This window comes from Garra rufa, chromosome 23 (genome assembly GCF_049309525.1).
Source record: "Garra rufa chromosome 23, GarRuf1.0, whole genome shotgun sequence".
NCBI lineage: Eukaryota > Metazoa > Chordata > Actinopteri > Cypriniformes > Cyprinidae > Garra > Garra rufa.
Genome location: NC_133383.1, coordinates 8,996,808 through 9,013,863, shown reverse-complemented (window position 1 = coordinate 9,013,863; position 17,056 = coordinate 8,996,808). Strand labels below are relative to the sequence as shown.

The window sequence follows — 17,056 nt, the reverse complement described above, 5'->3', positions numbered from 1 at the left end:
GAAGAAAAAAGACATAAACATCTTGGATCACAAGGGGGTGAGTAGATTATCTGCAAATCGTTGTTCTGAAAGTGAACTACTCCTTTAAGGAATAAATGTTAACACAGCTTGCCACATGGTATGTAATATAAAAGGCTTAAAGCTAGTAACATAAATAGACACTATGTATCTTTCAGGAGTAAATGTTAAAACAGCTTGCCTTACGGAATGTTATTAAAATGCGTAAAGCTCCATAAGGCACAATACACGATAACATAGTGGTAGATAAAGGCCCTGACGGCCTGCGAAAGAGCCTCTGCAGCTCAGCGCCTGTTCATCCCCCTCATGACCGAATATAAGCAAAGCTGCAAGCCTTTACCAGCCCAGACTGCAGCAAACACACCGTTTCAGCAAATGCATTGATTAAAGCAACACCTTTACCTGTCCGTGGCGGATCTGTTATTGTCAGAATGAAGAGGAGAAGCACAAAACCACCGCTGTCAGCCTTCGGCAACATTTATCCTCCATTCATAGTATCTTACACCGGAGAAAATGTGCGAGAGAAAATGCAGTTAAAGCAGCAGCCGCTAATGTTGAGAAAAAAAATCACAACGAACAGCCGATTCCCGCTTGCTGTGTGTATTCCGTCGACCAGAAATAAGCTTCGACAATCGGATGTGTTGATTTCAGTTGGCTAGGCTCGGGATATAGTGTCATATTCCATGGCTGTTTCCTCTGGCTCAGTAAACGGGCTTAGGACGGATATAAAACAAGATGGCTCCGCCACCGTCCCATCAAAACAATCCCAACCATGTTCTCCAGCCCACAGACGGGAGGAGGAGGCGCTTAATCAACCCCTCATAATAATACATCCACGACATTTCCTCATGTCTCACTGTTCACACGGATGTTTCATGGAATATTACACTCTACCAAGTAAAGCGTTTTGAGCGCGTTAGTTTTGTTGAATCACATGGTTTTGCCAGTCATATGACTACGTACTAGTTGGCACTATAGGGCCTAAAATATATATATATATATATATATATATATATACAGTAACTAATTATATTACTTAGTTACTTTTTAATGAAAAGTAATGCGTTACGTTACTTTTGCGTTACTTTTAAAATCTGGGCAGGGCTTACTTGTTTGTTTTTAATATAAAAAGTTTTATTTTTCTCAAATGTAAAAGCCTTTTCACACCAAAAGCCTCAGGCTTAGAGAACTGTAAATTCATATCTGTACAGTAGACCGAAGAAAAAAAAGTCAACTGTTCAGGAATAAAAAAAAAAAACGAAAACAAATGTTAGATAATTTTTTCTTATTAGTATGGACGAATTGGATCATCGAAGGTCGACAGCAAAGACATTGGTTAATAAAATGGGATTAAATACACAAAGGATATTTGAATTATTTAACATTTATTTATTGTAGGTTTGCGTTAAATTTCACAGTTTTTATTCATTTCGAGGAATACTTAACTGTTTTTTTAGTGAGTGATAATTTTTTTTTGCATGTTCACATTTATTCTAGAACTAAAGTAACATCTTGCAATTTTTTTCTCAGCATGGGAAAATAAATGAGGGGAAATTAAAAGTAACTGCTGTTACTTATTTGAAAAAGTAACTCAGATATTTTCTTGTCAATTAAAAAGTATAATGATACATGCATGACATTTCCTTATGTCTCACCGTTCACACGGATGTAATATTCATGGAATATTACGCTCTGCCAAGTAAAGCATTTTGAGCGCGTTTGTTTTGTTGCAGCCAGTCATATAACTAGGATATGAAATGTAGTTGGCACTATAGGGCCTAAAATTTATATATATAAAATTTGCAGGATGCTCAGAAAAGATGGAACATTATAAATGTCTTCTGTCGCTTTAGCTGTATGTATATAGAATATATAGAAGTTAGAAACCACCATGACGGCGCTATTAAGTTACTCAGGAAAAATGTACAAAGAAAATTAACAAATGAAATTAACAATTTAGCCACTAGATTTTTCAAATTAATAAATAATATATCTGCAAGCAGCGATTGCCTGGATTCAAGCGCTTTGAGGTAAAAAGACATTATGTAGCAACAGTGTTGGGGAAAGTTACTTTTAAAAGTAATGCATTACAATATTGAGTTACTCCCTAAAAAAAGTAACTAATTACATTACTTAGTTATTTTTTAATGGAAAGTAATGCGTTACGTTACTTTTGCGTTTCTTTTTAAATCTGGCCAGGGCTTGCTTGTTTGTTTTTAATATAAAAAGTTCTATTTTTGGCAAATGTAAAAGCCTTTTCACACCAAAAGCACCAGGCTTAGAGAAAAGTAAATTCATGTCTGTACAGTAGACCAAAGAAAAAAAAAGTAAACTCTTCAGCAATAAAAAAAAAAAGAAAACAAATGTTTACACAGAGCACATGCATCACAGTAATCAGACTAAAATGTCCGCGATTCAAAACGGCAGATTCAACAAACCGCATATTAAAAGCGGTGAGAGCTCCTAACTATATAGATATTTTTATCCATGTGTGAGTTATTGAGACTAGCAGCTCTGTGAAACAGCCAATCAGAGCAGAGCTCATTAATATTCATGAAGCTTCCAAATAAGGCAAAAACGGACTGTTTCATTCTAGGGACAAATTCTAGGGTTGTAAATTGACCTGTAAAGCCATTTCTGGAGATTTTTTGCCCTTTCCTATGCCATATACCTTCTATGTAGATATCAGAGAACAATTTAAAATATTCTCTCAATGCATTCTATGGCACCTTAAATATATTTACAGTAGGAAATTAACAAAATATAATCATGGAACATGATCTTTACTTAATATCCAAATGATTTTTGGCATAAAAGAAAAGTTTATAACTTTGACCCATACAAAGTATTTTTGGCTATTGCAATAAATATACCCCTGGTACTTAAGACTGGTTTTGTGGTCCAGGGTCACATATGCTGTATGAGTCCAGCCTCCAACCCAATTCAACAAATGGGTAATGTAAAATATGAATTGTGAAATAATACACACAAATCGTAGAACCCTTTTTATTGTTCCCCTGGGATGTCTTCAACATCATAAAAGATGTTCAAACTTCAGGAGGACTGAATCAGCTTTGTTCAAAACAAATCAAGGGTTAGAAAGAACTGAATGGATCAAATGATTCACCTGTTTGAATCAGCTAATGTGGATGAAGCTGAAAAACTAAAACAAACTAAAACAAAACTATAAAACAAAAGTCCAAAAAAAAAAAAATCAGTTGTTTTTCACAAATCTAGTTTCACAGTAATTAAGAAAAATGTCATTTAAAAAAAATATATATTTGACCCTGCCCATGTTAAGAGTTTTTGTGAAGTCTTTAGTTTCAGAAGTAATCCACGGCTTTCCTCCTCTTGGGCAGCTGGAGGAGGTTGTCTGTGATGGAGGCTGGGTCCTGTGTGGCCGGTGTTCTGGCTTTCCCGGGTGTTGGTGTGCTGGAGGGAGTGGCGAGGCCCCCGAGAGGAGTCTTAGAGCCCATGCTCCTGTGCGCAGGTGACGGGGTGTAGCTCGCCCTCAGGGCTTTATCTGTGTATTTGCTGGAAGATCTGTTTACTAGACGCTGGAGGGCAGGAGACAGCGCTGCGGGACTCAGTCCCTTCGGAGTGAGACTGCAATACATAGAAATAAGCATTTAGTACACAACGTAAATGCAGTTTTGAATATCACTTTAAAAATTATATCAAAAAGGGGATATTTTGATTTTTAATTTTCATGTGTAAACCAAACATTCTTTTTTAAGTTTTAGATATATGAAAATTTACATGGTTGTGTTTACTGAAACCGTTTATATTGAAACACTGTTTTATAGTAAAAATACAGTGGGTTTCAAAATCTGAAACAGTGGTCAAACAGTATCTTCACAAATTGGTAAAAATGTAATAAAAAGCAAGTAATTACTAAAACCATCAGTGCACTCAATAATCGTGCTCAGGTGCTGACATTCTCAGCGATGTCAAAATAAAAGACCCATTTGCTGTCAAAATAAAACAGAAAACTTAATGCCCAAAAGCCGAAATCTAAATAAACAAACAAACAAACAAACAAAAAAAAAGCCAAAAACAACCAATATAATTGGGTTGCCAATATATTAGTAAACAACTAGTTTGAAACCACATTGAACATCTGAGATTTAAAATTTGAACTTTCAATTTAAATATTAAAATAAAGCTTTGGATTTTTTAAAATATAATAGATAGAAATTGAAAGATAGAAATTATACAAAATGTTTAATATACACTACCAGTCAAAGGTTTTTGAACAGTCAGATTTTTAATGTTTTTTAGAGAAGTCTTTTCTGCTCATTAAGCCTGCATTCATTTGATCCAAAGTGCAGCAAAACAGTAAAATAACAGTAAAGTATTTTTACTATTTAAAATAACGGTTTTCCATTTAAATATATTTTATAAATATAATTTATTCCTGTGATTTCAAAGCTGAATTTTCAGCATCATTACTCCAGTCACATGATCCTTCAAAAATCATTCTAATATTCAGATTTGCTTCTCAAAAAACATTAATTATTATTATGATTATTATATTGAAAACACCAGAGTATAATTTTTTTTAGGTTTCTCTGATGAACAGAAATTCCAGAAGAACAGCATTTACCTGAAATAGAAATCTTTTGTAACATTATAAATGTCTTTATCATCGCTTTTGATCGATTTAAAGCATCTTTGCTAAATAAAAGTATTAATTTCTAGAATTCTTTAAAAATATATAAATAAATAAATTATACTGATGCCAAGCTTTTATTTTGACGCCAAGTTTTTTATTTCAGATAAATGCTGATCCTTGGATCTTTCTATTAATCAATGAATTCTGAAAAAATACTTAACTGTTTTAAATATGAATAATAATAAAATGATTTATGAAGGACTTTTGACTGGTAGGGTATATATAGCATTATAACTACAAATTCAAAAAATATTGTTTAGCCTAGAAACTAGGGCCGGGACTCGATTAAAAAAAATAATCTAATCAATTAGAGGCTTTGTAATTAATTAATCGAAATTAATCGCATTTTAATCACATATAAATATTTGACTAGAGAACAGAGAGAAGTAAGTTTTTTCATATGGATTTTTAGTATACCATTGAATAATGATTGAATACATAAGCTTAAGCAACAAAATATTGTTTATTTTTGTTCAACCAAGTCCAACAGACCAGTGCAATATTGCCATTAAGTGTAGCAATAGGATGCAACCATGCTCTTATCGACGCTTCCATCCAATCGCTTTTTTATAACAAAATTTCCCATCCACAGGGCCAACCAAAGCGGTCTCATCAGCTTCTTTGTCCATGTTCCCTGTGGTTTGTTTTTGTCTGAACGCTAGTTGGTGCTCCAGCATAATCGGTCAGCCGAAACTCATCCAGTATTATCAAAAAATAAGTGCGATTAAAATGCGTTAAAATTTTACACGTTATTTTTGTGCAATTAATTAATCTAAATTAACCTGTTAAAGTCCCAGCCCTACTAGAAACAAATGTAAAATACAAGCATATTTTACAATCTCAGACTCTCTTTCTCTACCTTGCGAGGTTTTCAGTGACTTTGCGTAGTGCTTCTTGTTTCTTAGCTCTGTTTTTTGCTGCAGCCTCATTAGCCATTTTCAACCCCAATCGCTCTCTTTTTCCAGGCTCTGGAATCTGGAAAACAGCCATAAAAATAACCATTCATTATTTCTATTAAAATATTGGACGAGAAATGTTACACACAGAGCACACTGCCACAGTGAATTTTTCTGATTATACAAAATTGGGAACTAATAAAATGCAAATATTCTGTTCAGTGATTTTACATGTTTGTTAAATTGAAATTAAGTTGACCTTGAACGATGGACCGTGACCTCTTTCCACGAGTGGTGTATCAGAGCCATCCAGGCGAAACGGAGTGCTTTCGATCTCACCCCACGTCATCAGAGGAGACTCTGCAACACCTTAAAAACAAACAAGCCACTCAGAAAAACATGACTTAAAGGAACACTCCACTTTTTTTGGAAATAGGCTCATTCTCCAACTCCCCCCGAGTTAATAAGTTGATTTTTACCGTTTTGAAATCCATTCAGCCGTTCTCCTGTTCTGGCGATATCACTTTTAGCATAGCTTAGCATAGATCATTGAATCCTATTAGACCAGTAGCATCGCGTTCAAAAATGACCAACGAGTTTCGATATTTGTCCTATTTAAAACTTGACTCTTCTGTAGTTATATCGTGTACTAAGACCGGTGGAAATGCAAAGCTGCGAGTTTCTAGGCTGATAAGATTAGGAACTACACTTCCATTCTGGCGTAATAGTCAAGGAAGTTTGCTGCCGTAATATGGCCGAAGCAGGCGGAGTATTATCAGAAATGAGTTCCCAGCTAGTTTAGCATTCGCACATGTGCTGCGTGGTATTACTGCTCCTGCTTTAGCCTTATTGCGGCAGCAAACTTCCTTGACTATTACGCCGGAATGGGAGTGTAGTTCCTAATCTTATCAGCCTAGAAAATTGAAGCTTTGCATTTCCACCGGTCTTAGTACACGATATAACTACAGAAGAGTCAAGTTTTAAATAGGACAAATATCGAAACTCGTTGGTCATTTTTGAACGTGATGCTACTGGTCTAATTGGTCTAATGTTCCTTTAAAACTTTATGCTTTTCCTTTTATCAATTTTTAAATATTCTGATGTTACAGCTTTTGCTTATCTTTATTTAATTATTTTGGCCACAAATATAAATTGCACAATAATTATAACAAAAGGTTTAGTTTCTAGTTTAGTTTTTCTGGTTTAGTTAGTTTTCCCCCCAATAAGCAAATATCAATAAATCAATAAAAACAGTGGTACTCACCAGGAGCAGGAGAGGCTTCTCCTTCAAATCCATAACCATTTACTTTGGGGGATTCGTGAGGCAGGAGCTCCTTGCCGTCTGGACCAACCTTACCTTGTTTAAACTACACAGAAGGCAGAGCAGAGAAATATGCAATTAGTTTAATCATACTTTATGAAAGTGGTTTATGCTCTGATGCTGATCAAAAGGATGCAGAGAAGTGTTACCTGTGCATTGAGTGCAGCAGCTTGCTGGATTTGCGATTTGTTCAGAGCTTTACAGAAGGGGTCAACATTAAACCGTGTGTTCTTGTACAGGACCTCCCGTGGCTTCTTGAACAGCGTGTCGTCTTTTTCACCTTTCCGGAAACAAACATGCAATTTAAATAACCACCCAACCCTATTTATAATCAAGTTATTAACAGTTAATTAACATGCATCAGAAAGTATTATGTAATATATGCTGATTAAGATCCTCAATGGGAAACTTTACCTTCAGGGTAGTACATGAGAGCATTTTTGGCCTTGTACTGCCATGTTTCCACTCCTGCCTTTGTGCACTCAAGTGCCTGTTTCTCTGTGGAGGGTAGAGCGAGGTTCTGCTCATGCCTCTTTAAACGAAAGAATAAACATTGTCAAAATTTGAAAACAAGACCAAATATAATGATATGCAGTATTTATTACTGTGTTGTACCTCTTTGAATTCATTTTCTGCCTCATAGAGCCATGCATGCCTCAGCTTGTCCTTGTCCTCCGCAAGCTCCATTATCTGCTCAAAGGATGCATTGTCCTCGCTTGTGTTATTGGCCAGGAAGCGGTCCAGGGACGGAAGATCCTTTTCCTCTGCTTTTTCACCATCTTTTCCTGAGACACAACACAGAACGCATGTAGCATATATCTTTAAAATAACAAAAAGGAGATTCCCTGTGAAAATCTAATAACAAACTAATAAGAAATTATGCAAATTTGTGCATACACTACTAGATTTTTATTGTTTGAAAAATAAGTCTCTTCTGCTCACCAAGCCTTTATTTATTTGCATTTAATTGCAAGCATTTATTTGATCCAAACTACCGCAAAACTGTAAAATTTTGAAATATTTTTACTATTTAAAATAACTGTTTTCTATATGAATTTTTTTTAAATGTAATTTATTCCTGTGATCAAAGCTAAATTTTCAGCATCATATAGAAACATTTTTAATTATTATTAAATAATATCTATATTAAAAACAGTTAAGTATTTTTTTCAGGATTCTTCGATAAATAGAAAGATCCAAAGGTCAGCTTTTATCTGAAATAAAAAGCTTTTACATTATATGTTAATAAAACATTATACACTATAACATTCAAAAGCTTTGAGTCAGAATTCTTTTTTGAGCGGGGGGTGATAGAAATTAATACTTTCATTTAGCAAGGATGCTTTAAATTGATCAAAAATGATGATAAAGACATTTATAATGTTATAAAGGATTTCTATTTCAGATAAATGCTGTTCTACGGAACTTTCTATTCACCAAAGGAACCGGGAAAAAATCCTACTCAGCTGTTTTCAAAATAATAAATGTTTTTTGAGCAGCAAATCAGAATATTAGAATGATTTACGAAGGATCATGTGACTGGAGTAGATGCTAAAAATTCAGCTTTCACAGATATAAATTACAATTTAAAACATATTCAAATATTAAGCAGTTCTTTTAAATAGGAAACATTTGGGCTGTCAAATGATTACAATTTTTAATCAGATTAATCCAGGGTTTCTGCAGGATTCTCAAATCTTATTTAATGCCTTTTAATGCCCTTTTTAATGCCATTTCTAACATTTTTAATGCCATACGCAACCAATAACTACAGGGCTTGAAATTAACTTTTTTACGTGGTAGCACTGGTGCTCCCAACTTCAAAAAGTTAGGAGCACCAAAAAATTTCTTTTTAGTAATGCGCCGAACTTGATTCTTCGTGGTCGATTCTGATTGCCGATGTTTTACAAGCAAATGGGCTGATTCTGAAAGCCTTTTTTATATATTTATTTTACGCCTTAAGCAAGGGACAAGAATTAATGAAAATGAGTACATGAACAAGATGATTGTTTTCTCTATTATAGGTACAGCCATTTATTAGAGGCAACCACTGCATTTTTAAACAATCTACAGTAAAACAACAAAAAATAAACGACACTTATTTCTTAGTCGTGTAGACAATAGATGCAGGCATGATCAAAGTAGGCTACTCTTTCAATATTCAAAGTGCAAATAGAGACTGAATTTTTTCAAGCATTAAACAGAGCTACAGACACTACACAACTTATTATAGCCCACATACAAATAACAGCTTCGATATTATATGTAGCCTAATTTGCACGCATTGGGGAGTCGCTCTTTAAACGCGGGGTATTAAAATTACCAAACTGGTTCTGTGTTTATAATACTTCGTGACAGTGAATCAAAGGCCTGTATAAAACAATTTAATGCTTTTTAATACCATTTAAGGCCTTAATTTTCGCAAAATCAATTTAATGACTTTTAATGCTTTTTAATGCCCCGCGAATACCCTGTTAATAAGAATTTTCAGTGGATTAATCAGGATTTATCACTATTTGCAACTACACCTGAATCCTAACCATTTTTTTCTGAAATGCATACCAAAAAATAAATAACAGGACACAGATATATAATTTTCATATTTTCATATTATGTCAGGGCCGGCATCGGGCCTGTTTTAGGCTACTCCTTATTTTTTATATTTTAAAAAATATTTTTATCCTTATTTTTTATATTTTAGACATCCATCAATTAATAAAAACAAATGCCGCGCTGGTGGAAACAACACAAGACTTTCGCTTTTACTTTCGAGACCGGCTCGGATGGCGCAGCTGGAAGAGATCCGCGTTCAATCGCACGCAGTAGGCTGAAACTTGCCACAAAGCACCAGCAAAAATAAATAATGAATGTGTCGGGGAAAGAGTAAAGACATATCTGAATTATTTATTAATAAAGTGAATTCTGAGTCAATGTCGCAAAGATCCTGACTTGCAATCTCCTTTTTGGACGCGCCTTGAAAGAGAAATTTATCTTTACGGATTACATAATGAACAAGTTTTTGTTTTCGATTTGTTTTATTTCGCTAAGTAATAATTTAAAGCTTTCTATAAATATGTTTATCATGTCTGTGAGGCATGCATTTCGCTTTATTTTTGTTAAGCACTCCTGTTCAAGAACGAGACGACAGAATGTGCATCATTTTTGTTTTCTTTATTTTATAAAAACACTGTAACGTTTTTCGATGTATTACTCTTTCCTTTGTGAGCAAAAATGACGGATAATTTTAAATTGCTTCCACTGAAAAAATGCAAGTGATTGCGCTGGTGCCTCGATGACCTGCAAAGCGGCTTTATCTTCCACTCTCCGCACAAACTATGCGCCTAATCAGGCACATTTATCTTTAACGTTTAAACTATACTTGAACTGTTTTATATCTATTGGTTTTATTTTAGGCAAGTCGTGATGATTTGAGAAGGCAAACTGATCAAACAGACTATGATCAGTCTTTTGCTGGGCGCTGTTCGTTAAAAAAAAACAACAACTTATATTTAACTAACAAAAAATGCTCCAAACCTTTTTCTAAATTAACTAAATAAAAAACTAAACTAAATATGTACACTTTGCCATTGCATACAAAATTGAACTAAGGGGGACTTTTTTTCCCCCGTCAATTGCTTTGATATCACTGTGTCAGTCACCGCTCTTTCGAAAATGTACCCAGCATAACTATGCAGATGTAATTCCCAAAACATAAGAAAAACAAAAGTTTCATGCAAATTCTGAAAGGATTATGGCATGGAAAGTGCAAAGCGGGCTCCCTTTATTATCACTAAAAGCGTCACAAATCTTTATAGAGATCTCACAAAGTTCCGTTACAATCAATAAAGCTTTCTAAACTACACAATGAATCTATTATTTACATCACTACTGCAGTTAGTCATGAGATGATTCACGAGCGCGCAAAACGGCAATAAAAACCGATCTGGCGCTTTCAGCGGTCAGTGAATTCTGACAAACTGTTTCTAATTGTTCGAAATCAACACTTCTCAACGCTGCAAAAACACGCTGGATTGTTTGCCAAATCTTCAATAGCTTTGCTTTCGTTTGAGGGTATACAGCACCGTCTACCCCAGTAGAACCGGCCCTAAGCTTGGCTAACCACTCCACTTGCAGAGGGGCTGTCGCTCATGCTTGTACTTGTTAACTGTACCATCATCATTCTTTTTATATGTGACCCTGGACCACAAAACCAGTCTTAAGTCGCTGGGGTATATTTGTAGCAATAGCCAAAAATACATTGTATGGGTCAAAATGATCGATTTTTCTTTTATGCCAAAAATCATTAGCATATTAAGTAAAGATCATGTTCCATGAAGATATTTTGTAAATTTTCTACCATAAATATATCAAAACTTGATTTTTGATTAGTAATATGCATTGCTAAGAACTTCATTTGGACAACTTTTAAGGCAATTTTCTCAATAATTAGATTTTTTTGCACCCTCAGATTCCAGGTTTTCAAATAGTTGCATCTCAGACAAACATTGTCCTATTTTAACAGACAATATATCAATGGAAAGTAGGGATGCACCGAAATGAAATTCTTGGCCGAAGCCGAAGCCGAATAATAATGAAATGCTTGGCCGAAGGCCGAATACCGAACGCGGTGTTTCGCATTTTTTCCATTTATTTTGCCAATTTTTTCACCATTACAATAATTAAATAGTAAAAATTTGCTGTTTACTATTTTGCATTGCTTTTCAGAGAAATAAAATAACAAAAATACAATTTCAAAATATTTATTTAACACTGAACTAGTTTTTAATATTAATATTTTTACTAGAAATTAATATTAAAGTTTCAAAGAATAAATCAATTATATTAATTTAACTATTTGTTATCAATCAAATATTATTGTCACACCCCCGGACTTTCATGTTGGTTTCTCCCATTTTCCCCTGCAGTTCTGAGTGTTTTGGTTTCTCCCTCATTGTTGTCACCTGGATGTTTGTAATCAGTCTGTCTATTTAAGGTGTGTGTTTTCCCCTGTATTCTTGTCGGTCTTTAATGTTACCACTCCGTGTTCCTGTGTCTGCCTGTTTCCCTTTGGATTTATTAAATGTACGTCTTTTATTCACGTCGTTGTTCGTGTGTTCCTGCCTGATCTGTGACAGAAAGACCGACCAATACAGTTTATTTTCTTGGCGTGTTCACCTCCGTTTTGTTTTCCGTTCGTTTTTCCCAGTCTTTTTGTTTCCGTAGTGTTTTCCCCATGGAGTCCTTCCTCCGTCCAGAATTCATCCTCCTCCGGCTGAAGCAGGGGGATTTACCGCTCGAGGGTTACACTTTGATGTTCCAGCTTGTAGCAAACACCACCAGCTACCCGGACGACGCGCTCTGTATGTTCTATGATGCAAGCCTCAACGCATCATGCAGAGCGTCGTCGTCCAAGGACGGCCCTCGAGCGGACTTCGCCGCATTTGTGGAGTGGACACTGGCGAGAAACAAACCCTCGTTTCCCACCCGTTTCCAGGAGAACCTCGTCAGTGCCACTCCAGACCCAGAGCCCAGCCAGCCACCTCGACCTGCGGATTATGAGCCCATCGTAGACGGGAAGCCCGAGCCCGGAGCGACAGAGTTATGGAGCGCCGATGGGGTCAAAACTTCCGACCAGGTGCGAGAGCCGGCTACTACATCAGCGACGGTGGAGTGCTTCGTGGAGCAAGAGAGGGCTGTAGAGAGCCCCGTCCACTGCACCGCCACTGGGGGTGAGCAAGAGCACAACTCTGGGGACTTAATTGACTGTTTCACGGAAATACCCATCTGCCTGGATTTCCCACCCACCCTCCCTCTTCCGCCTAAACCTGAATCTCCGCTGGTTCCGCCCAGCCGTCCAGAGTCACCGCTGGTTCCGCCCAGCCTTCATGAATCCCCGCTGTCATCTGTCAGTCCCCTTGCTCACCCTCAGCCCACCATCTGTGCGGTGGGTTCGCCGCGGGTCTGCCAGTCTCCATCGGTGTCATGGCTGGAGGATCCCTCACCATCGCCTCCAGCCTCAGAGTCTTGGACTCCGCCTCGGCCCTCCGACCCTGCGGCTCCACCCCGGCTCTCTGCTCCCTCGTCTTCGCCGTCGCCCGTCGGTCCACCAGCTCCACCGGGCTCCATCGTCCCTCCGGCTCCTCCCTGGTCAGTCGTTGCCCCACCTTCGCCTCTGGACTCCACTCCTCCGGCTGTGCCTCGTCGCTCCGGCTCCACCGCGGACCTCCGGATCTCCATCTCCGCCTTGGTCGCCAGAGCCTTGGGTTCCGCCTTGGCCCTCCGGATCCGCGGTGTCACCCAAGATCTTCGGCTTTCCGTCTCCGCCTCGGGCTCTCCCACCACCTGCTCCGCCTCCGTCGGTCGGACCCATGGAGTCGTCAGCCTCTCCTCCACCATGGCTCCTCCTGCTCCTGCCCCTTCCTGTCACCTCCTTGGCTCCTCCCTCCGTCATCACCTCCATGGACTATTCAGTCACCACCCTGGACTCCATCTTTTGCCCTCCTCCCGGGAGTCCGTCCTCCGCCAAAACCCCCTCCTGAGACTGTTTGCTGTTTCCCATTTGTCGGCGCGAGGACACGCCTTCCGGGAGGGGGAGGTAATGTCACACCCCCGGACTTTCATGTTGGTTTCTCCCATTTTCCCCCGCAGTTCTGAGTGTTTTGGTTTCTCCCTCATTGTTGTCACCTGGATGTTTGTAATCAGTCTGTCTATTTAAGGTGTGTGTTTTCCCCTGTATTCTTGTCGGTCTTTAATGTTACCACTCCGTGTTCCTGTGTCTGCCTGTTTCCCTTTGGATTTATTAAATGTACGTCTTTTATTTACGTCGTTGTTCGTGTGTTCCTGCCTGATCTGTGACAATTATATTAATTAAATGACATATACATATATATATTTTTTAAATTGTTTACATTTTTATAACATTATCTTGTGGATCCATGAGTTCACATTTACAACTCTATGCTTTTCTCTTCCAGCAGGAGGCGCTGTCAAAATAATATTACACAAAGCAGCGCAGCAAATGACTTAGAAACGTGCAGCGCTCATATTTATTCAGTGGATAGCCTTTTGAAGTTTTATCGCAATTCTTGTCTTTCAGTCCCCACATTTAAGAACACCTGAAATCATAATTAAGACTTTCTTAGCCCCTAAATAAAACTGCAGTCATCAATGAAAATTAAGAGCTTTATTTAAGTCTTTCAAAAAACAAACCTTACACAAAAACGTTTCTTTTTATTTTTTTTTCCCACCATGTTCAGGGCACAAGAAAAATATTAAGGGGACTAAATTAATATCAGCATATAAAGTATAATCGCCTCTTATTGTCTCTGAGAGAATGCAGATGCTGAAAGCACTGTCAGTTTTCACTTTCACTTTTAACATATTGCGCAGTTTTCACGTTGCTTGTGTGATATCCATTGGCTCACCTCCATGGTTTAAAACATAAATATTTATAAAAATACAGTATATAGAAAGGACAAATCTTTAAAATATTGTGACGTAACACCAACGTAAAGCCATTGTTTTTCACTCACTGAAAGCTACATCTATCTCTTCTCTGCTCTCATCACTGGCTGCCCGCACGACTGCAGACACACCCCTCTTGAAACTTCGGCATTACATGTTTAGCAAATCGCTATCCGTGGCTCTTTCTCTCGGATATACTGATATACGTCCACACCGCAGACGTGTTGCTTCAGACAAGCACGTGCAGGCTGCGGTTTCTGTTTGCGTCAACATACTGTTTCGGCCGTGTTGTATCGGTAATAAAAGTCTTTCGGCCGAACACCGAAAATGCCCTTTTGGGCCATTTTCGGCCGAACATTTTCGGTGGCCGAATATTCGGTGCATCCCTAATGGAAAGCTTATTTCCTCAGCTTTCAGATGATGTAAGAATCTCAATTTCGACAAATTTACACTTATGACTGGTTTTGTGGTCCAGGGTCACATATTTGAATCCGTCCAAAAGCTCACCTTGCTCCATCTGGCCTCTAGCTCCCCAACCACTTTCCTGACAAATAATTCGTCACACTGCGCATGCGTGAAATGCGTTAAAAAATTGACGTAATTAACAACAACAAAATAATAAACTCCGTTAACGCGTTATTTTTGACAGCCCTAGTAAAAATATTTCAAAATTGTATTGTTTCTGCTGTCCTTCGGATCAAATAAATGCAGGCAACAATAAAAATCTCACTGTTCAAAAACTTTCGATTGGTAGTGTATGTAATTAGTGCGTATGTAAATTTTTAAAGTACAATAACCCCAAACAACTTTTACAATGCATTTTAATTAATTAAATGTGTAAGTGATAATATCTACTAATTAAATTTTTATCTGGTGTCTTGCCGTAAAGACTTACATTAAACAAAAATTAGCAGCAGTCACTTACCATCCTCTTTCGCCGCTCTGTGTTTGCTCAGTGAACATGAGGGAGATGCACTTCGACCGTCTGGGGTCTCAAATATTGAGGGTGTTGTGGCTAAATGGGAACAAAATGATTTAACAAAAACATTCAAGATGTAGCGGAGTTTGTTTCTTCATCAGCACAGATTTGGAGAAATGTTGCATTACATCACTTGCTCACCAATGGATCCATTGCAGTGAATGGGTGCCGTCAGAATGAGAGTACAAACAGCTGATAAAACCATTACAATAATCCACAAGTAATCTACAACACTCCAGTCCATCAATTAATGTCTTCTAAAGTGAAAAGCTGCGTTTTTAACAAATCCATTATAAAACCGGTTTCGTTTTTGGCCATAATGCATAAAAAAAATCCTCTCACATCAAAACCCACTCACATATTGGTTTAGAACTCTTTTAGACAGTTTTTGCTTGTAAACAGTGCTTGATTTGTACATTTTTCTCTCCTGATTCAGACAAAACAACTTTTTCACTGGAGAAATCAATATGGACAGCTTAAAGTTCAAAAAGTCTTAATAATATATTTGTTTCTTACAAACATGAAGCTTTTCACTTCACAAGACAATAAATGATTGGACCCAAGTTGTGTGAATTATTATGACGTTTTTACCAGCTCTTTAGACTCTCATTCTGACGGCACCTATTCACTCCAGAGGATCCTTTGTAAATTTTCTTTTTTGGGTGAACTATTCCTTTACGTATTAATCACAAATGGCAAGATGCATTACTCACAGGGCACATAGGTGCGTGGGGTGTATTTAGCCATCGCAGACCCGTATTTGATGGCGATCTCTCTCATCCGCTCCAGATCTCCATTCTCCTCCGCCTCGAGGTAATCCTTCTGTGCTTTAAGTTTGGAAACATCTGGGAAAAAGTCCCTCTGGATGATCTTCTCCAAACTCTTTGAAAGAAATTGTGACAGGTATGTGAGTCATAAGCAAAACAAGACATTCGTAAGCAGATATAAGCGTTTTGTTTACAGGTGAAACATGAAACTTAATCAGCTTTAACACACTGTATGTTGATAAACGACCTGATGTTTAGTACCCTGTGTAAACTCTGATCTTAAATGTCATCGTCTTTTTCAATAATGATAAAAAAAAAACAAAGCCAAAGTCAAACCATGTGTTTAAAAAAAACACACTGACATTAAAACTGTTTAATAGAATAAACTATGATAATGATTCAGAATGATACAGTGAATTACATCAGGGATAATTAGTATAAGTATATATAATATGTGTCTTACCTCTATATAGTCTTCTTCATCGAGAACCTTCCTCTTCGGTATCTTAGTCTCTTTTACATGATTGCTGACAGCGACTGTAGTATCATCAGACTTCAGACTCAAAGCTTTCTCTTTAGACTCTGTCATATTTCTATTACAATAAGAGAAACTCTTCTTTTAGTGATTTAAATCCTAGTTGCGTAAGACGTTGTTTACGTTACGTTAGCTTATAAGCTAAGTACTCTTTTTTTTCTTTAACGGAATGCCATTAAGATGTGTTTAAAACATACTTGTTGTCTATTTTAACAATATCGCAGGATAAATGTTTTTAACCACCGGTTAATCAAAAGCAATGACCGAAAACGCATGTAACAACAGCAGCTGAACGCAACTGTATCGCACACAGGAACAGCGTTTTCTTCTTCTTCTTCGTATCATTTCCGCTGTGAACCAGAGCGACTCTCCATCGCCACCTATTGACTTTTGGTACTATA

General features: G+C 37.3%; 1 protein-coding gene across 1 annotated transcript; it reads right to left on the bottom strand.

Annotated features, from left to right (window-relative positions):
• Nucleotides 1-1,428: 1,428 nt before the first annotated feature.
• On the bottom strand, nucleotides 1,429-16,973 carry ess2 (ess-2 splicing factor homolog). Its single transcript, XM_073829900.1, has 10 exons — nucleotides 16,584-16,973; nucleotides 16,067-16,235; nucleotides 15,300-15,389; nucleotides 7,526-7,695; nucleotides 7,325-7,442; nucleotides 7,060-7,190; nucleotides 6,854-6,956; nucleotides 5,849-5,958; nucleotides 5,553-5,668; nucleotides 1,429-3,624 (listed from the first exon to the last, which is right to left on the bottom strand). The coding sequence occupies exons 1-10, from the start codon at nucleotides 16,707-16,709 to the stop codon at nucleotides 3,342-3,344; spliced, it is 1,416 nt and encodes a 471-aa protein (XP_073686001.1). The 5' UTR covers nucleotides 16,710-16,973; the 3' UTR covers nucleotides 1,429-3,341.
• Between the last annotated feature and the right edge of the window lie 83 nt (nucleotides 16,974-17,056).

Excerpts from the sequence above, each read along its gene's own strand:
- ess2 (XM_073829900.1), bottom strand. The coding sequence starts at position 16,709 with ATGACAGAGTCTAAAGAGAAAGCTTTGAGTCTGAAGTCTGATGATACT. Across the intron at positions 16,236-16,583 it reads ATGAAGAAGACTATATAGAG|AGTTTGGAGAAGATCATCCA; the intron begins GTAAGACACATA and ends TTTCTTTCAAAG. Across the intron at positions 7,443-7,525 it reads CAGAAAATGAATTCAAAGAG|AGGCATGAGCAGAACCTCGC; the intron begins GTACAACACAGT and ends TTTCGTTTAAAG.